This window comes from Dreissena polymorpha, chromosome 14, assembly GCF_020536995.1.
Source record: "Dreissena polymorpha isolate Duluth1 chromosome 14, UMN_Dpol_1.0, whole genome shotgun sequence".
NCBI lineage: Eukaryota > Metazoa > Mollusca > Bivalvia > Myida > Dreissenidae > Dreissena > Dreissena polymorpha.
The window spans coordinates 46,572,674-46,595,441 of NC_068368.1; the positions used below are offsets into that span (position 1 = coordinate 46,572,674).

At 35.8% G+C, this 22,768-nt stretch overlaps 2 protein-coding genes across 6 annotated transcripts in view; one reads left to right on the forward strand and one right to left on the reverse strand.

Moving 5' to 3' along the window:
- LOC127857968 (uncharacterized) overlaps window positions 1-22,768 on the forward strand; it is a 209,465-nt gene that overhangs the window by 125,353 nt on the left and 61,344 nt on the right. The window lies entirely within an intron of this gene.
- Window positions 1-22,768, reverse strand: part of LOC127857965 (discoidin domain-containing receptor 2-like) — a 99,871-nt gene that overhangs the window by 44,278 nt on the left and 32,825 nt on the right. For both annotated transcript variants that reach the window (XM_052394760.1, XM_052394759.1), the window contains exons 2-3: window positions 13,826-13,931; window positions 5,200-5,341 (exon numbers count right to left, since the gene is read on the reverse strand). In XM_052394760.1, coding sequence (XP_052250720.1) covers window positions 5,200-5,341; window positions 13,826-13,931 — 248 coding nt within the window. The remainder of the gene's footprint in view (window positions 1-5,199; window positions 5,342-13,825; window positions 13,932-22,768) is intronic.

The following is a 22,768-nucleotide window of genomic DNA, read 5'->3' on the forward strand; positions in this document are numbered from 1 at the left end:
AATTCAATCAGGGTCCCCTAGCTGCGAAGCAGGTATACCAATCATTGCACTAACCTGTCAGCCAGGCGAACATTTATTTTTTCGAGATGGGGCTCAATAGTCTGATTCCGGAATTTCGCTCGAGTAAAGAAAAACCCACTTATTCCTCAGTACAAATAAATCTAGTCCATTATATCAATCAATGATAGCTTGATTAAAATAATAACAGTTAATACGGTATGTGATTTTGAAAGGATTATAAATGTGTCAGCGTTATTTGTTCCAGCAGATTAGTAGTTTTTTCCAAAGGTTGCTTTTCTGGGATACATATATTGCCTCAGCATAAGCACACATCGCTGACATACAATTCACGGAACACTTGGCTTACCAAATATCTATGTTTTTGAAAATGAAATAGCCTGCATCTTGGATATGCAGGATCTCAATTTCCCCATGACAGACAGGAAGTCACAATTTGTGTTGGCAGCTAGTCCAAGCTCAAGTCACCCAATATATGAATGCTTCTCAGACATACAGTCTATCCCATAATAGCAGGAAATATATGAAATAAATATGAATTATGCATGACTATAATGACAAAAACTGTGTATGCAAAAAGCCATTGTCTGTTATGACCTGTTTGTTTATGTGCACTAAAACAGCAGTGCAACTGGTATTTTTTTTGTCTTTAAATATGAAAGAATCAACACAAGCAATTAAGCATCAAATGATTTAATGACATTTTAATTTTGTGAATGGAACTTAAGTTTTTCTACAGAATTCATTTTTTGCATAATTGTCACTGGAAAATAAATCCAAAGTTAAGGCGCAAAATACAGAAGGCAGAAACTGATGGCTGGTATTTGGAAGCATGATCAGATCATTACCGATACCAACACAAGGCCACTGGACCAAAAACAATTTCAAATGAATGAATATTTCAACAGTTGAATTCATTTTCAGTGTAACTGTCAGCACAAAATGAACGAAATATGTCAGATATGCAAGGTACTAGTGTGGAACAGTTAGCTGGAAAATAATTTGAGATATTTCTGACAGTTGAAAGAACCAGACTTTCTCACTTGTTCGTATCTTGGTCTGCTATCATTTTACTCATTCTCTGAAACCAGATAGGAATCCTAAAATCATAAACATGATATTTATGCCACCAAAAACCTTTGGCACCAGAACCAAGCTGCAGTTTAAGTGTATCGCTTTTTGCTATTTTGAAACACGAAGATAGAGCAACATCGGGATTTATTGTATGAATTCTTTCAAGGACAAACACATTATGGAAATAAATATTGATGAGTTGTACCCTCTGCATAAGAAATTTGCAAGCTCTTCAGACTTTGTTCACAATTTGGTTCTTAAAATAGGCCCAGATAAGTATTAACATGATGTCAAAATTTATCATGTTCAAATATGTTTCATACTTTATAAATTATGTTATAAATATGACAAAACTATTATCAATTACAAGAATTATCCGATATAACAGTCTCAACTCCTTTTTGTATGATTTAGCAGTCTAACTATAATTTTCTCAGAAATTGTTAACTGCATATTATAACTAATTAAGGGTCCTATTTGCGTAGGACAAATGCATTAACAAAACATTAAAATATTCCAACCAACAAACATCATATCATTCATAAACCATCAATCATCATTGCTTAAGAAGCCACTGCCTTCAGTAGCATGATATATGAAATTCTAATCGGTAATTACCGCTAATAAGCCAAATAAGCGGCCAACTAACGAGCCTGACTGCATGCAGGTAATCATTTCACCAGGTGATAATATCAGTGGCCAGACAATCAGCTCTGATTAAAACTGTGGAGGATATCCAGGCTAAGGGAGGATATCCAGGCTAAGGGGGGATATCCAGGCTAAGGGGGGATATCAAGGCTAAGGGAGGATATCCAGGCTAAGGGAGGATATCCAGGCTAAGGGAGGATATCCAGGCTAAGGGAGGATATCCAGGCTAAGGGAGGATATCCAGGCTAAAGGAGGATATCCAGGCTAAGGAAATTCCTTATTACATGAGTCTTGTCCTGGGAAAACCAGACTGAATGCATGTGCTTAAAGTGTGTTCCAAGATTAGCCAGTGGAATCCGCACAGGCTTATCAGGGATGACACTTTTCGCTTTATTATTATTACTAAGGGAGTCCACACAGGCTGATCAGAGACTATATTTTCCGCTTTAGGGAGTCTATACAGGCAGCGATTAGGGACAACACTTTCCGATAAAGGGAATCTGCACAGGCTTATCAGGGATGACACTTTCTGCTTTAGGTAGTACGCACAGGCTTATAAGGGACACAACTTTCCGCTTTAGTTTTGGATTAAAAAAAAAAGGAAGTCTCTACTTAGTGAAAATCCAGTTTGGGCGGAAAGTGTCAACCCTGATTAGGCATGTTTGGCCTGCACAGTAGCGTAAATTGGGACGACACTTTCACACATGCATTAAGCCCCATTTTCCCAGAGCAAGGCAAATATGCATTAAGACCTCAGGCCTGGAATTTGGAATGCATGGTAGACATTTAATGGCAAGTGGAAACATGTTTAATTGAATCTGAAGCCATACTTGTGGTACATAAACATGATCAATTATTCATTTACAAACGACAGTTAATAATACCAATAGCCACATGAACACTACAACATCTGCAGTTAACAATTAATCAAATATAACAACAGCCAATATTTCAGATTTCAAAGGCTTCTAGAGTTGGACATGAAAGATGACTGTGATGCATATGCTATACTATTACACATGTTTCACTGCAAACTCGACCATAGCTATGCAACAATTTTATTTCATCTTCTAACTCAGCACTGAGAATTTCATACAAGAGGCAAAATTTAGGGAGACCATGCTACCATGCAGAAGCTGTAATTTAAGGAACCCTAGTGTATTTTTTTAACACTCAATTTAGATGAAAATAGTCCCAGAATATAATCTACTCAGCCTTTTTAATTTGTGTAACATCTGCGGCAACTCAAAGTCAAAATGTCATTCCCGTGTAGTGATAACCCCTTAAAAATATAGTGAATTTATATGCCCATATTGAGCACTTGAATACAGCCCCTTTTTGTCTGGCTTGCCCACTGCAATGAAACTATATCTCCATTGCTATGTATGTGTGAGTCCTGACTAGTGCATCTGTTTTGTGTCTCAGTGTTTGTCAATTGGTTCCTTGCAGTAAACATCTGGACCCAGTTGTTCATACACTAGGTTATTTTAACCCCTTGGTTAGCGCTAACCGTGGGTTAAAGTTATCCAAGCTGGGTAACTAACCAGGCTGGATAAATGCGTTGCTGGAAATATTTACCCAGGCTGGATAACTTTCCATGTTGGGTAAATTTATCCACTGGTTAACTTTTACACATATCCCATAATCCATTGTAAAAGCAATATGGCCGACATGTCGTCAAGCTATAAAAAAAAAAACAAGAGCGCCGCATGACGGAGCAATATACGCCCGATTCGTGTGCCATTGGAGATGATACACTGATGATTGATGTATTTGTTTTGGAAATAAGCAAAAAAAACAACAACAACTTATATAACTGATATATTCATATATATGACATGACCCATATTCGAACTTGACCTAGATATCAACTAGATGCAACGACTGACCAAGTTTGGTAAAGATCGGATGAATACAATTTGAATAAGAGTCCGGACAAAGTGGCGCTGTTGAAAATGGACTAATTGACCCTATGACCTAGTTTTTTACCTGGCATGACCCATATTCGAACTTGGCCTAGATATCAACTAGATGCAACTACTGACCAAGTTTGGTGAAGATAAGATTTATACAATTTGAATTAGAGTCCGGACAAAGTAAAATGCACTAATTGACCCTTTGACCTAGTTTTTGACCCAGCATGACCCATATTCGGACTTGACCTAGATATCAACTAGATGCAACTACTGACCAAGTTTGGTGAAGATCGGATGAATACAATTTGAATTAGAGTCCGGACAAAGTGGCGCCGTTGAAAATGCACTAATTGACCCTATGACCTAGTTTTTGACCCGGCATGACCCATATTCGAACTTGGCCTAGATATCAACTAGATGCAACTGCTGACCAAGTTTGGTGAAGATCGGATGAATACAATTTGAAATAGAGTCCGGACAAAGTGGCCCCTTTGAAAATGCACTTATTGACCCTATGACCTAGTTTTTGACCCGGCATGACCCATATTCGAACTTGGCCTAGATATCAACTAGATGCAACTGCTGACCAAGTTTGGTGAAGATCGGATGAATACAATTTGAAATAGAGTCCGGACAAAGTGGCCCCTTTGAAAATGCACTTATTGACCCTATGACCTAGTTTTTGACCCGGCATGACCCATATTCGAACTTGGCCTAGATATCAACTAGATGCAACTGCTGACCAAGTTTGGTGAAGATCGGATGAATACAATTTGAATTAGAGTCCGGACAAAGTGATGCCTTCCGCCCGCCGCCCGCCCGCCGCCCGCCCGCCCGCCAAGGGGTTTCACATAATACGTCCCGTATTTTATACGGGCGTATAAAAAGGACAGCATATTTTGGGAAAAAGATTTGAAAACATTATAAAATCGTGAATTTTAAATCAGTTATATTCAATCCATTAAATGTGTATAGATCATTGAAACAAGTATGTATTTAATGTATTGTATTTGGCATTTTTCGTGATTCTGTAAATAAATTGCGAATGAAAACATGAATAATTAACCTTTAACCCGATCATGAGTGTAAAGAAAGCGAATTATTTTGAACCTACCATTTGTAAACTTTATAGCAAGCATGGTATACAGGCATGGAATGCTTTGTAGAAGTTTCGATATTTCTGCCATTTAAAATACACATTCATTTAACATTTTCATTTGACCGATATCGATTCCACATATCATCGTCATATAACACAACATTCAAAGAATTTTGGCGATTCTTACGTGGATTACGATACAAATAAAATTCAGCCATTTTGTTTGTTTACATGGATAAATTTTAACCAACCTTTAGACCAGGGTTAAACTTATCCAGACAAAACGCTGGATAAATTTAACCAACATGATGCAACAACACTTAACCAAAAAATTAACCCTTGGTTAAATTCATCCGACATTTATCCCAGGGTTAAAATTTACCCAGGTTTCGAACAACTGGGTCCAGGACAGCAATACAATTTAAAATAAATATCTGTGGCAACCTGTCCATTTCCAAATCGCCCCTGAATCTCCACCATGGTGATGACAGTCAGTCGGCCAAGGTCAATCTGCAGGTATTCATACGAGTCCCTCTTGATGACGTGCTTGGGGCACCAAGCACCGCCATTGGTCTCTGTGCGTATCCTGAAAAACAGTAGCAAACATCATATTATGAGCCTTGTTCCTAGAACACTGATAATGTTCATCTAGTTAAACAACAGTTGACTTCCAAGTTCATGAACATAACTTTTACAGGGATTGACAGTTCTGGGGAAAACTGTTCTGGGGAAAACTGGGCTTAATGCATGTGCTTAACCGTTTACCACTTAGATACGTATTTTGACGCATTTGTGGTCCCTCAGAAAGTTACATTAAATTTAAGACATTAATTATAAGATTCAAATTTTAAATGATTCATTTCCAACTTTTTGATACTGATGAACAGCAAACAGCATAAAACCTGAACAGACTGCGAGTTATTATCAAACTGATGAACACTATGTGTCTGATGTGAATTAAAAAAATTCTGATCCAAGTTCTTGACATGATGTATTAGATGGTAATGTTTGAGACTGTCCTGTACAATCATCTATAGTAATCAACACATTGAAATATTAATATCAGCCAAGTTTTGCGCATTACACATTAGTTCGCTTTAAGAAAAATATTGACATCCGATGGAAAATCTTGTCTGTTGGGAAAGTAAGTGCAACCCCAAGGGGGTTAAAAAACAGATAAAAGAGAACTTGCAGCCTGCTCCATTACTGGAGGAATCTTTCAATCCAGCCATGGCCTCACTGACACATCCCAATATTCTTATTGCCGCTTCATCCAACATCAGTATCGATTTCCGTTTGTGGTGCTTTTGTTGCCAGTAAGTGCCAAGTATGGAATATAGAGCTAAGGTCCAACCATTTGATTACTTAGTTTCGCTTAAAGTTGCTTGCCAATCAAATTGTGGCGAATGACATTCAGAATATCGTATATCCCTTAATACTTGTAAGAGGCCAATTCTTGTGAATTCCTGACATTGTGTGTCTTCATTAGCCTTATACCATTTAGGTTCATTTTTATGCAATAGCTAATTGTTGACAGACTTACTAAAATTTACGGTGAAAAATACTGACATTTTTCATACACAGTTTTATTTAAGAAATAATTCGTGTACGTTATAGTTTGGTGTCGAATAACCCACGGCCGGAAGTTTAGATGCGTAGGGATTAAATCACGAGTGCGATTTGGGTCAATTTTACGCATTTCCGTTCATAGCGTAGTATTTTGTCACGTGACTTTCATTCATAAAATACCGGATTATTACGCTGGTGGAAAATGTATAGGCATGTTTTGTTTAGCTACAGCGCGTGCTTTCAGTGTATAAGCTCCGCCCATAATTTGTTGCAGAATAACCCATGGACGATTTTCTACTTTGTTTATATGAAATTTTGCACGTGCCATGTTAGAATGAATGTATAAACTGTTACTTTATATGTGTTCTTTGTCAAGTATTTTGCTTTAATTTGATTAATTACTTAATGGTGCACATAACACACTTTGTTAATTAATTAAAAATCAGTCTCAACTGTATGGATAACCATTGAAGCTCCTGCAAGTAATAAGGATGCTTTACCCTTTTTACCCTTTATAAACACATGAATCAACGCGCTTGTAGTCCCTTGGAAAATATAGTTAGATTTAAAATCTTCTTTACTAGAATCAAGTTTTAAAGGCATAATTTCCCACCTAAAGATACTGATGAGCAGGCTGTTCTGGTTTAAAGGGATCTTTTCATGCTTTGGTAAATTGACAAAATTGAAAAAAGTTGTTTCAGATTCGCACATTTTCGTTTTAGTTATGATATTTGTGAGGAAACAGTTAAACTGAACATTTACCATGGTCTAATATAGCCATTATATGCATCTTTTGACGATTTTAAAACATAAAAATTATAAAGCGTTGCAACGCGAAACGATTGAATAATTTGGAGAGTTCTGTTTTTGTCGTTAAATTTTGTGAAACTACGAAGATTGCTTATATAACGTATAAAATACGTCAAATATGTGTAGCGTTTTTACTTCAGGACTCTGGCAGGACTCCAGGGGTCACTGGTTCGAAACCTGCTCCGGGCAATGTTCTTTTCCTTTTTTTAATTTTATTCTTGATTTTTTACTGGAGCTTTTACGATCCAATGTTTACATTTATCAATATAAAGCATTTAATAAATAAGTTAAAAAATGCCAAAATCTGTGAAAAGGTTGCAAAAGCCATTTTCACTTTGCTTCTGATTGGGAAAGGTTTAAACATAGACGCTTTAATTTTATTTTCAATCCACAAGACAAAATCAATACCTTAATACCAGGAATGGTACGTACATCCCAAAGGACCCTGCTTCATCTAATAAAATGCAATTTTATGATGGCAATGGATTGTGCATTGATCAGCAGTCTATATTGATCTATTCCATTATTCCCATAAATTCCCAGGTTGCGAAAGGTGCCAGCTTATAGATTGAATTTCAAGGAAATATGGGGAACTTTGTTACTTTTATGCTAAAGATATGGCAACCTGCAGAATGGAATCAGGAATACTGTTTAAGGTACACTACTGAATCATCCTTTTAAAATGACTTCAGAGATTGGAAAATGCATGGGAAATAATTAAACATGTTTTATTTGACCTCCTAAAATTTGCTCAATTTCTTTTTGCAATGCTTTATTTCAAACTTTATCATGGCAAGGAAAATAAATAAAATCACATCACATCACATACAGTGCAACTTCTGCTTAAGTTTACCAAAGAATACAGGAGGAGTACCTTAATTACTTGGAAATCAACAACAAATGCTCATGGGATCCCATTTAATTAATGCAACAAAAATGGTCAATTAAATGCAACACAAAAAAGTAATTTTGGCAATATAAAAACGCCACCCAGTATTGACACAAATTTAACCCCACAACAAACCCTACAATTAATATCAAATATTAACTGAGCATGGATATAAAGACAGTTAAACAAATCTTTTATCACTCACTAAAAATGCCAAAACATTTACAAAAAAATGTTGCACACATTAACAGGAATGTTTCTTGTAGAAGACCAGAAATTAGGTTAACATGATATCCACAATCAGCAATGCCATGAAATTGAAACAATTACTTTTTATTGCCAGCACCATAAACTGTTATCTTAAATTCCTGGAAATCCAGGAAACCCCCAGGATTTTTGGCCCTGGGTTGATTAACCACCCAGCCATGTTTACTAAACAAAATAATCACCAGCTGAGAAATGTGTATAGTCTTACAAGACCACTGACGCCTACAACCATCAGCTTCCTTTGGTGGTCAATTTTGGGTCAACTGGGCCGAGTGATTCCCTGTCAACACCTCAAAACAACCAAATGTAACTGTTCATCATGATAAGCCCAATTTGGCTGGAATGTGATTAGCAGAAAGGTGGCTCCTCTGATTCAACTATCACTGCTCATTACTGGCCCCCACATCTGAGAAATGTCTGTCAACACAGGCAATGGGTGCTGCTGATGCATTGATTCAGAGTGATAAGGGTTGGTCTGCAGCCAGTGTTTACTACTACGGTGGCAACAAAAGTGCTCAAATTGGCCTCTGTTTATGCCTAATTATTTGCATCAAAATCAAGTGGCTTAGAGACACACTGGAGTCTGTTTCATGGGATACACCAGTACTTGGGTGTCCTTTGAAAGAACACAAGAATGGCTCCCACTAGGATCTGACCTGGGACCACTGGATTGGAAGGCATGTTCATCACTCCACTGCCATCTGATTCGGCCTTAGGACATCATAATGGGATTTGACCTGACTGTACACATGTAATAGACAATACCTGAACAAAATGCAAGATGAATGGTGAGTTATAGAGGACCACTTTTGGGCACAACACAAGATCGTGATTTAAGAATCACCTAAGGGGAGGAAATGCCTTACCCCCCTTACAAGGTTCAGCTGATCTCTTCATTTCCATAAAGATCCTGCAAACTATTTTTACAATTACACACATGTAGTTTGACAATGAAAGAGAGGATATCAGTTTAAAGGAGGAAAAGTCACACCCCTGTTTATAGTATTAACCATTAAATGGAATCTTCTATAGGAATTATGAAAAAATTCCCTGTACTAGAAACCACTGATACAATGATCCTGAATGTTGATGGGATTTCCTTTTTGAATCCAGTTGAAAACATTCAACATAAATGTAAATTGGTAACAGTTTCCCAACTAATTGTTCATTGTCCCTTGAAAAATAAATGTTAAAATCCCCATTAAAATAATTAATTTCAATGAATCAGACCCAAACAATTATGTAAATGCACAATTAATTGTCGCGGGGAAATGATAAAAAAAATGTAAGTGAGATTCTTAACAAGTTCAAGTGGTAGGGCTGAAACAATATTGACCATCTTACCATCTCAAGTGTTTCACCACACAGAACAAGAGCTAAGCTCACTTGCAAACTTGAGGACCACTTCAAGCCACTTTGTGACACTTATTACTTGCAAAGTTGACAAAAGTTACAAGTTGGCCCATTGCACTGACAGGCCAGTTTCTAACAGAATTGATCGAGACATGCTGTACCAGGCAGAAAAACTGCATTGCTTTATTTCATGACAAAACTGTGCGTAAGTCATACCACCCGACTGAAGAACAAACAATATGAAATGTGATTTTGATCTGATAAAATGCTTTCTTCATTATGTGACTTTATAGATTGATTTTGGTCTATAAAATGGTGTCTTCATAATGCGTCTTTATAGGCTGATTTTGGTCTGATAAAAGGGTAATATCATAATGCGTCTTTATAGGTTGATTTTGGTCCGATAAATGGGTGCCATCATAATGCGTCTTTATAGGTTGATTTTGGTCCGATAAATGGGTGCCATCATAATGCGTCTTTATAGGTTGATTTTGGTCCGATAAATGGGTGCCATCATAATGCGTCTTTATAGGTTGATTTTGGTCTATAAAATGGTGTCTTCATAATGCATCTTTATAGGCTGATTTTTATGGTGCCATCATTATGCGTCTTTATAGGTTGATTTTGGTCTATAAAATGTCGTCTTCATAATGCATCTTTATAGGCTGATTTTTAGGGTGCCATCATAATGCGGTTTTATAGGTTGATTTTGGTCTACAAAATGGTGTCTTCATAGGGCGCCATCATAATGTATCTTTATATATTGATTTTGGTCCGATTAGGGTGTCTTCATAAAGCGTCTTTATACATGAGTTATTTGCAATCTTTGGAAAGAGCGTTTGTCTAAAGAGAAAATGGAGAGGAATATTAAGTATTGCATGACTTGGAAAATTGCTGAATGTGGAGTGGTGAAAACTGGCTATAAATAACCATTACACGGCCATAAATGATGGATTGACTGGGACTTGCTTCTATAATAATTGGACAGAAGTAATCTCTGCTGGAGGAAACAGGCTTTATTTTATAGACATCATGGCAATATTCGCTGACATTGATTCACAAGCAGGCATTTTGGAGGTTAGCAAAGCAATCCGCAAAAAAAAACATCTGCTATTTTTTTCTCTAGGTTTCATGTGGATTGTTACCACCAAAATCAATGAAAACTGTTCTGGAAAATAACACCTTACTTACAAACTGATGACATGTTCAGGGTATAACAGAGGTGTCTCAGCCTATCAGAAAGCATTGGCTTTACCCATGTTAACATTTTTATACTGGAATAACTCATGTCAGCAAGATGATTTTATAGTGTTACAACTCCAAAGTTTGAAATATATGAGTTGATCAAGTTCAATGCCCCTCACACTGGACCCTTATCCTCAATAGCACAAAAACAGCTAGTTTTTGGAAAACGCTGGACGTCATTGTAAAAACGCCATGTTGATTTATTTCAAAGAAATCCAACTATCAACTCTCAACTATTGCGCAAGTCCTGCTATTTTCCATGTACTCATTGTTTCCATCTGAGAGAAACCATTTTAATATGTTTACACTGAGATTTCTCTGCTAATCCCAGTGTTCTACCATGGATGCGCCCTTGCGTCATTGGCGCAAAAAAAAGAGATTTGTCCCCACCCGTTTTCCGTATATGAGTCCCGGGCGCACAGGAATAAGAAATAAAAACTAATCGATTCAATGTGTAAGTCGATAAAGAAATAGAGTGAATGCGTAACAGGAACTAATTATTTCATTGGACGTGACGTCATTTTGCAGCGAATGGTTAATTTACTTTAATAACACTTTTATTTCATTGGTATGTTGAGAAAACAAAATCGATTTTTTTTTGTTTTCCTCCGGAAAGTAAAATTACAAAATATGACGATAATAATAACACCCAACAAGTCCAAACATCGTTTAGCAATGACGAAAAAAAATTCTGCCCTTTAACATGAAAGCGAACTGGCTTCGAGAATTTTCTTGGTTACTGTTTGACAACAACAAAACGACATGCAGTTTGTGCATTTAGCACTAAAAAAGAAAATGCCTTTACTATCGATATTTCTAATTTGAAAGGGAAGTCACAGCAGATGTAGACAGATGTAAATGTCGACATAACATACCTGTAACTGTTCAAAATTTTGATAATATGTTGACAATTGTTTGACAGTTTTAAACAGTTTTTAAAATGTTCAAGTTTGAATAAGAATGTTACATCCTGTGGACTGGCTGTAGGAAGAAATAAAGCCAGTTTAAGAGTGCAAGTTAAAGGTTATTAGTTTCTGAAAATTTAATTCTGCTACACATATATTTCTATGCCCCCAGATTTTTCACTTTTGTCCCCACTTATTTGACCCTAAAGGGACCCTGTCCCCAACAGTAAAGATTCACGGCAGAACACTGTTATCCACATGTTGTGCCTCAGAGAGTCTTCTAGGACTATTGTCACCTTGACATTTGCACAACATAACTGCACTAAAAAATAAAATCATTTAGCATTACTAGGAACATGCATGTGTACTAGGAGTCTTCAGGCTTACTTAGAACCAATTTTCAATGTTTGTCAACGCCTAAAGAAGTGGTCATAAGGGTGCCACTTTCAGCATTTTTGTTGACTCAGCTTAAGTGATGACCTTGCCACAGCAAGTGCTTTCTAGATATTCCTTTTGCTTTCTCTGTTGCCGTAAGAACGCAGTTTTAACAATAGTTTGGTGTGAGGGAAGTATTTGGAAAGACAATGATTTATTTAAATAAAAATACATTAATTTTTTTAATTCACACTAATAATCCAACAAAACATGTTACCATAGCAAAAAGCAATGTGTTTTACTTATTTAAAAAAGCCTTGTGTATTTTGTATTAAAACATTCTGATAATTTGGGTGGGATTCCATGAAATTTGCATTACTTTTAAAACAGCTCTAAAACTGTGCAATACTTTAAAATACATAGTGGCGCAATTTAACATAAATTTTTCACCATTCACTTTTTACATATTTCAGATTACACAATTTTTTACATCAAAGTTACTAGATGTTAATATTTTCAACAGTTTCTGATTTTTGAAATCAAGCTATAGGACTAATAGACTCCTTTCTTACATACACATGTATACTGGTTGCCATGGAAACACTTTCAATATTACTTAAAATAACATTTTCTAAGAAAGTATTGACAACCTGGTTATGTCAGCAAAGAATTTTAGTGCCTTCAAGCTACTTTAGAAAACAAATTTTCCCTTGAAACGAAATGAAGCGCTCAGGGAACTAAAAACCATTTTTAAGAATGTATTTCTGGGAATATTTGGATAAAAATAATTAGGTACTTCTTAACAAACGAAGAAAATAAATTGAAGTCCAACTTGTGATTTATATATAATGATATTGTTGTGTTTTATGGGTTAATTATTTGCCAAAATTAATAAACATTGCAAGAAATTGTCAGCAAAATATGCAATATAGGTTCATGGTATTTTTTAATTGAGCATTCAAGATTATTCCCCAAAACAATCCGTCCAATGATTAACAGCATACATAAATGACTCAAGGAAAAACAGTCCCAAGCAAGAACAATGTATGTAATAAACACATAAGCCACAAGTTTTATAAACAGTTTATTCTTGCAAGGGGTATCTTGGCTTCCATGAAACGTGTTGAAGGAAGTGTGGGGTGAGAAACATGGTGCAAATGTTCCCAAATGTTTCTAGGGGTCACAAAGTGTCTGGGAAATTTTTATTCCATTATTAATCATTGACTTACAGTCTGCCTACATTCTAATGGGCGTTTTTGCAGACTGTTATAAACGAAAGCTTATTTGAAATGTGCATTATGTAGTCAAATGACACAGTGCGCTATTGTAGTCAAATTACACAGTGCGCTATAATGAATCAAAACATTGCCTGCTTCAGTTCAAATGAAACTTTGACACTTTCCGCTTTAATGGTATTTTTAATATTAAAGGAATCTTCTTAGTAAAATTCCAGTTAAGGAGTATAAAGTGTTGTTCCTGATTAGCCTGTGGGGCTGCACAGGCAAATCTACGACGACACTTTAAGCACATGCATTAAGCCCAGTTTTCCCATAATGTGGCCCATGAATAAGTGAGCTACAATCAATTTAAACATTTCCTGCTACAGTTAATATATTTGATATAATTAAAGTATAGTCAAAGTGAGTTGTTTACAAACCTTGCGTTGCGTGGTCCCACACTGTCATCGTTATACGAGGAACTTGCAGTGATGGCGGAGTCTGGGATTTCCCCTGACTGCATTCCCAGGGAGGTGCGACATTGAGCTAAAAATAGACAAAGAACAAATTGCAGTAAAAACTTGAACAAAATTATCAACTGTGATCACATTTAGTTTAATATTGGTCTTCAATAAACTTGAACAAAGTAATTTACTGTGATAACATAAGTTTGACATTGCACTTTAAAAAAACAACACAAATTGCATTATCAAGATACAAATTGCAGTAAAAACTTGAACAACATTATCAACTGTGATCACATTTAGTTTGTCATTGCGCTTAATATAGACCAGACACAAAGTAGGTAATAAGAAACACCATACCATCATTTAGATTATACACTGGTAAAATGAAAGCAATAACTTAAGTACATTTACATACAGGAAAAACAAATATATAGTTTAACATATTTTTGTACTTATGATATTCAGTATAGTATTTCAATTGTGTATGTGAGATAACTGCACTCAAAACTCTGACCACAGTTTTTGCTTACAAGGTAAACAAGTGCATCTTTGTTTTTCAGTGTGGCTACAGGTTTCATTGACAAAACAGCTCAAAGAGCATATGCTGGTAACAGGGATTCTGCATTATAAATATCCTTGTCAGTTGTCACCAGGCACATCAACACACTCAAAATTACACAAATGTTGAAGTACAGCAAATTGCAGCCTCTTGCAAAGGTTGCTAATGACCTAATTCCAGTAATGGATGATAGATGTTTCCCCATTACTTTGGCTTAATGACACAATGGCAGTCGCTCTCTGATTTATAGACAAGATTGTATCTGCAACATGGGACAAGCCATTCGTGGTGACATTTGTGTATTATGAGGGTACTAGAGGCTCAGGTGACCAAACAGGTATTACAATTGTAACAACTGTGATTTCTTGTGTATGCTGGTGCAGTTGTGTCAATTCATAGCCATCCTACATTACATAATGTGTTTTCTTAATCCTTTCTCCCATAAAAAGCAAAGTGAAAATGGCTTTTGCAACCAGCATAAAACCAGAACAGCCTGTGAGTCACTTGCAGACTATATTCAGTCTACTTAACTTCATAATACATGTTAACATTGTACATTAGTCAAATGGTATTTATTGTGCCAGTACTTAAACACCACTAAATTTATGACCATGTCATAATAATTGTACTTATGGTCATCCAATGATTGAATATTATGCGTATCCATAACATCTCCAGTATTAACATTCCTGACCAAACTGTCCCATTAGTGACCCCAGGGTGTCCAAAGTAGCATAATACACAACAAAAAGGTGATAAAAATCACCATTTCATTGTGCCCCCAGGCCAAAGCTCTGGTTACCAGTGACCATTGAAAAAAGATAAATTGATGAAACAGCCTGATGAAAGTGACCATGAAGTACAATGAGGCGCAGTTAAATCTTCCCTGTTGGTGACTTTTTGAAACTATTATTCCATCCTCTCAGCTCAGCTGTAAAAAAGCCATTGTGAAGTAAACAGGTATTGGATAGGCTAATAAGTTACAGTTATTTGATAAACCTGGCCCTGAGGTGAAATGCATTTGTAATAACTTGACAGTTTATTTATCAATGATATATGGTCAATTTGAAAGTGTGAGAAGTCATCAGTGATTTGTTGAGAAATGAATTTGTTATAACTCAATGAGCCTCCTTCTGTGAAAACGGGGCTTAATGCATGTGCCAGCGCTTCCATTAGCTTTTAAAAGTTGGAAGTCCTGACTTCCAAGCCTAAAATTTTGGACGTCCCAGACATAAATTTTGAAGTCCCACTTTTATTCAGAATTTTAATATAGGTACATGTTCCAACTCTATCTATTACCCGATAATCAAGTATTATTACGATTTCTATTTTCAAAACCAAAATACGGACAATATTGACGTCCGCAAACGTCCGCCATTTTACGCAAGTTGAATTGTGGGATGGGGGAATTCCCATTGAAAATGCGTTAATCATGTGACGCGATTTTAGAGCATTGTTAAACTGACTATTAAATTCCTTCTCAAATGATCGCGCACTCTAACAAATTTTCTTGAATTCATTATTTGTTGGTTTATTTCCAAACTGTATTTTCAGATTTTTTTCATCGCAAATCAGGCAATCGATAGACAATTTTTCTATCGCCAGAGCCGAGATTTCATCTCATTGGCGATCAGGCGATGGGTTAATTTTGCAGACTGCTTATTTTCAAATGCGTATAATCAAACGTGTCCAGATTTTATTATTCACGGAAAGTTACGAAAATTCTAGCAATAAATAAACATTTCTCGTGTACTTCGTGTACAGGTGAAAGTCATGCGAAAATTAAACTTCATGTACAACATAACGTCATTCTTCCTTGGGGAAAGCGTGGGCTAAAATATTTGATTGCTGAATAAAAACTTCGTAACGCAGACGTCGCTAATATTTTTGTATACAGCTTCACGTGGGGTCGGTGTGTATTCGACTGCCTGAGCGCCGATTGGCTGATGCGCTTACCAAGAAGACTTTGATTGACAGCTGGAAAAATCAATATTGGCCACTCGCTGAGAAATTCATTGAAAACAGTAGCTCTTAGGCGGAGTTAACGGTCTGAATAACCCTATTTACTGTTGACATTTGTACGTGTTGTGTATTAGAAAATAGTGTACATGCGGATTACCGGACTTCCAAGGGACTTCCACAATTTGCATAATGGACGTACGACTGCCGTTTTCAGGCGTAATTTACGCCCGGACGTCCACTAACGGAAGCGCTGATGTGCTCAAGTATCATTCCAGATTAGCCTATGCAGTCTGCACAGTCAAACCAAGAATAAAACAAGTCACCTAATTGGTTTTTCGCTGAGAGACTTATGCAAACAAAAAATATAATAAACAAGAGATTGCCAATTTGAAGCAATATGGTCCCCTACTGGTGAAACTCCATCATTGTCAGAATTTTTTATTTGTTGCCATAGCAACCATAATTATTGACGTAGGAACAAAATGAAATGACATGCATAATCTCCATATTGCCATCTATCCATATTTTAAGTTTCATGAAAAAATATGAAGAACTTTTAAAGTTATCGCAGGATCCAAAAAAAGTGTGACGGACAGACTGACGGACAGACTTAAGTCCCCTCCGGTTTCACCGATACAGGACAAAAATCAGAAAGTGTTATCCCTGATTAGCCTGTGCGGATGACACTTCACGTACATGCATTAAGCCCTGTTTTCCCAGAGCATGGCCCAATAGTTGTAAACTAATAATCCATGGTCATATAATGAAACTGGGAAGTTTTAACTTCCTTGACATATTGGTTGAAAGTAGTATGTATACTTTAGAGTACAAAGCATTTTTTAACCATACATGTCGTTATTATTATATGATACCAGTTTACATGTAAACATGTTGTGTATTAAATCCTGTATTGTAACTATTTTGTTATCTTTAGTTTGCCTTCATTACATGTATATATTGTAAAGCATCATGTTTAACATGAAAATAAAGGACGATTGAGCATTGTTTTCATACTAACTTTAGCCTATGTAACACATTAACCAAAATACTCCACCTATTCTTCCTGACTCCCTCTCTGACTGTGAGAGGCACGTTAGGCTCATCCACAAGAACACAATTCTGAGATGATTATCTTAAAGGAAAATCATTCTCTTCAAAGAAATTGTTATCACAGTAAAACATTATTGTTGTTTCTGCTGTGATTGTTGTTGTTGCTCTGATTATTCTTCGTATAGCTGTGACTGTTGTTACAGCACTAAAGCACTTGATATTGTATTGTCATGTCACTCAATACTAAATTACAAGGACAACTATTTGTACATCACTAATGATACACAGCTCTTGCATAAAAGCAAATACACCCAAAATATCAAACCACCCCATGCTCAATCACTAATGCATCCACTACAAATAGATGGATAGTCCTTCATGTTTAACAAGCAAAATTGGCCGTATTAATCAGCAATAAATACTTATCTTTCTGTAGTGTAGGAATCGGTAAATACTTGAGATTTCTAAAGCCTGTCTTTTAGAGTACACAAGAACGTTATTTAGCATGTATTATATTGCCAACACTTAAGTGTGTGTCAAACATTTAAGGATGATAATGATGATAATCCTGATAGACAAGAGCTGTTCTGGCCCTAATAGCTGATGTTTCAATATGATAAGAAGTCTTTGAAGGGGTCATGACCCAGGGTTAAACAGACATTTCAAGTGGCGTTCTGAGACAACAGGGCTTAATCCAGTCTGCACAGGCTTAAATCAGGGACAACACTTTCCGCCTAAACTGGATTTCGGTCAAGAAAAGTCTTCCTTTAAACAAAAAGTACAATAAAAGCGGAAAGTGTCAACCATGATTAGCCTGTGCAGACTGCACAAACTAATCTTGGATGACACTTTACGCACATGCATTAAACCCCCTTTAATTACAGAGGGAGGCTCATTTGTTGAATTGTAATGGGTGTAGGTCATAGGAAGTAGCCATAGCAACCAATGGGACAAGTTTGAACCACATTTCGCAAAAGCATCGGTTAATAATAATTGTGACTTCATTCATATTGTACATACTAATTTCTCAACTTAAAATAAGACCATCAGAAGAATTACGACATGTACATAATATTATTGTTAGGTTTATTCACAACAATTTTCACTATATATGTCAGCAACAATTGTTTAATGAAATAAAACTGAAGTATTTATAAAACGTTATCCATATTTGCATAACTTTATTATAACGTAGGCAAATAGAACTCAGACTTTTGTCTGCTATCTACCCAAATCAGGCCATGTTCAATGGCTGCCAGGAATGAGGCAAAGAAAACGGTTTTCATGAAATTTCAATCAAATCGACCCTTATCATTTTAGCCAATACATGTCAATTCTTGATAACTTAAGGAATTTAAACAATCTATTTACAATACAGCTTGTCCTGAAGAGTGCGTCAATAACTCGATGTCAATATCAATAAATTTATTGCCATTTAAAATCTACAACAACCACAAAAGAACTCGCAAAATGTCTATTGGCGCCAAACAAAACATCAAATGGCTTTAAACTTATACAAACAGTCAAGTATGTGGAGTTAATAGCACAACATTGATATGAAAGGCATTCTGTAGAAAGCAAAAGTATCATGGCTCAGTTATTATTACCTTAAAAATTCTATTTAAATATTCAATGATATGTAAACCCTTTACCACTAAGACACGTAGTTTGATTCATTTGTAGTCCCATAGAAAGTTAAATTAAATTAAAGACCTTTATTACTAAATTCAAGTTATAAAGGCTTCATTTTCAACCCTTAGATACTGACGAGCAGCAAACAGCATAAAACCTGAAAAGACTGCGAGCTATATATAAATGCATTTATAATTTATTCAGGACATCTAATAAAACAGACCAGTATTTAACATGTAGACATTTATCCATTATCATCATCCAGTCAGACAGACAGAAAGACAGACATGGTGAATCCAGTTTACTGTTTCTTGAAGGGGCTTGAAAATCAGTAATTTTTGCACTGGTGAACTTCCCTCTCACACATATTTTCTCTGATCAAAATGAAACAGGTTCTGGGTGAAATGTTAAGATTACATAATACATCATCCATTATGGCAAATTATCATTATAGAGGAGTATTAATAAGCTATTGAAGTGGGATTACACTGACACAGTTAATGGCTGGTACTTAAGATAATAAAAATCCATACAAATATAGGGGGTCCATCTCTTCAAAACACAGCATTATGAAGATTATGATGCCAGGGACGTTTTATAAATGTGATTTTGGTGAATTTCACTCTGTTATCACTTTCAAATCAGCGGGGAATCTTTTGCCACATAATCATGCATTGTCCGTTTTTTTTGTTTCCTTTAAATACAACTGCCTGCTATCATATAATTTACCCCACATTAAGATATGGTTTTAAACAGGTATTGTTAGGCAGTGCAAAACAAAAACCTCAAGAACAAAAGTCCACTTCATAGAGTCTTTATCTTTAATAAAAACATATTTTATGCATAAAAAATTAAAATGTAAATAAATTCAGAAACAGAATCACATTTTCCAAGACAATCTAAGACATTGTGTGTATTCCACAAACAATTTATGTAAGACGTGGACCTGCATATTCTATTATCGCCCAGCCTCAAAACTTAACTTGAGGCTTATCAGCATTAAGTCAGAAGGTGCATAAATGTTATCACAGAAATTGCTGCTATGTGCTATTATTATTGGCACTGGTGGATGTTTGGCTAAAGGAATATTTATCGTGGCAGCAGTGGTGATTTATTGTAACAATAATGATGGAAATTTAGCCTCACTTTATACATTAAAGGTGCCAAAAGAAAACTGAAAATTAGCCACTATCTGAATTCCCATAACAGCTGACAATGAGATGAAACAAATAATAATAATGTAAACTCAGTTATGCAGTTTCAATATCATCATGATATAACTATTGGAAACCTGTTTAACTTGATCACTTATTCACAGAAACAGCAGCCCAAATTTCAAATCAGGTCAGTTTTCATTAGATATAGTTCTGGATATTGAACTTAAGTGCAAAAATGTTAACATGGTTGAAGTTTACAATTTCCTGACATCATTTTACAAAATGTAATGTTGTCTCCTTGTTTGTACAACTCTCTTTTAAGCATATCTCCTATGGACACAAACAACAGCATGTCTGTATTAAACTAGGAAGAATTTGACATCCCCTCAGCCAGTGTGGAGCCTATTGGGATATACAATACTGCCTCCGCCTAAAGTTTCATACCCATTCATGAAGGCTGTGTCAGAAATCGATATGCCCCTCTGGCATCCCTCCCTATTTAAAATAAGCTTGCATCAACAATGGATCGTTTTGAAATGCTTAGTTTGTACCTCATGATTTTTTTTAATGTGAGCTCACTTAGCCATGTATCAAATAGGTCACATTCATTTTTCACCATCATGATAAATTTTGGGTGAACGCTTCAGTTGTAACAGGTTACAGAACTGATAGACGTTGTGAATTGGAGACTGCCTTGCATGGGGACAACAATAATTGTTCTCAATAGAATATACACCTGCGAAACGTTGTTCTGCAGTTCATGAAAAAAATCGTGAAATATTCATGAATCGTTCATGAACCAAGTTCATGAATAGATCATGAATAGTCAGTGAACAGAAAATGAGTCGCATCTGTGAAATGTTCTTGAAATTTTAGTTCATGATCTGTTCATGGACACAACTGGCATGAAATGTTCATGAAATATTATTGAAACCTAATGTCATGAAGTATTCATGAACCCTTATGGCATGAAGTGTTCATGAACTATTATTGAGCCCTAATGACATGAAGTGTTCATGAACTATTCATGAACACCAATGGTATGAAGTGTTCATGAACATTTCATGAACAATACAATTCTTGAAAAAATATTCAGGATTTTGCTGTTCATGAACAGTTCATGAACATTTTCTTCTATTTGTCAATGTCCAATATTCTGTTCACAGATTGCCAGTGAATAGTTCATGAACCATAATTTTTCATGAGTTCATGAACTGCGGTCTTACAAAGGTTATCATAAGTGTTAGCAAACATGAGAGACTACAAACAAGAGACATAAATTGAGGCTTTAAATATGTATCTAAGTAAGGGTTAAAATAATAAATTGAACAGAAATTGGTACACTTTATAAAGGTTCCTCTCAATCTTAAAGCAAAATAAATTGTAAATTTAAGGCATTTTATTTAAGGTTCACATTTGCAAAAGTGACTGAAGACACAATAGACCAAGACAATTTCAAATCCATTTAATAATTTAAGCTGCAAACTCAAATGAAATTTCTGACAGAGAGAATAGACTGATCCCGGAATTGCTCGAGTTTAGAAAACCCGCTATTATCCCTGACGGTACAAACAACGCTGGTCCATTATATCAACCAGTGATAGCTTGATTTAAATAATAACGGTTGATACGGTATGTGGTTTTAGAAGGAAAATTGATGGGTCAGCTTCATTTGTACCAGCAGACTAGTCTGGTTTTGCATAAGGTTGCTTTTCCGGGTTACATTTATTGTAATCATATCATCTAATTGTTCTCTATTTCACATTGGATCAAAGTCAGCCATCTTAATCTGTTTACATGGGGTTTTGTTTCAAACTAAGTAATTACATGGCGCATCAAAATAAATGAATTTTGGTGTTTGGTTTCTCTCAAGACTTCATTCCATGTCTATGACTCAAGATCGGAGAGTCAGCGTTTGGTGGCAATCATAATTGAAAGCACATGCAAGCTGCAGCTGCATATAACAATGTCAACGTAGTGGTCCTTACTTTATTTTGGTAGTGATGATAAATTTGACAGTGGTGTAGATTGTTAATTAAATGATGATGATGATGATGATGATGATGATGATGATGATGATGATAATTCAGATATGAGCATTAACATAATGATTTTATGATGATGTGATGTACTATGCTGAAGAAGGTCACAAAGATGAAAACTAGAAGAATAGACATATTACAAATACATGGCCAGCAGTAAATTATAAACAATTATTGGCAACGATTCCTTTTCAAATCTTTCACAGGAATAAACAGTCATGTTTCATCCAGTCGTACCCCACACACTGACACAATGGCTGAGAATTCCCTAAGATCTGCAACAGTGCAAACGTCATGCCACGAAAATCAGCAAATTGCAGCCAATTTCACTAAAATTCCAATTGCACAGTCTGCCGCAACCGCTGCCAAGTTGATTATAGTTGTCTCCTGCAAGGACCAGTATACAAGTTGCACAGGCAGATTAGACAATCGCAATTGCACCACCAGACAATGGGTTTTATCATCGCTTTTAAATATTTACTAGTGATCATGTATTCTCCCTGGAATAATTTAT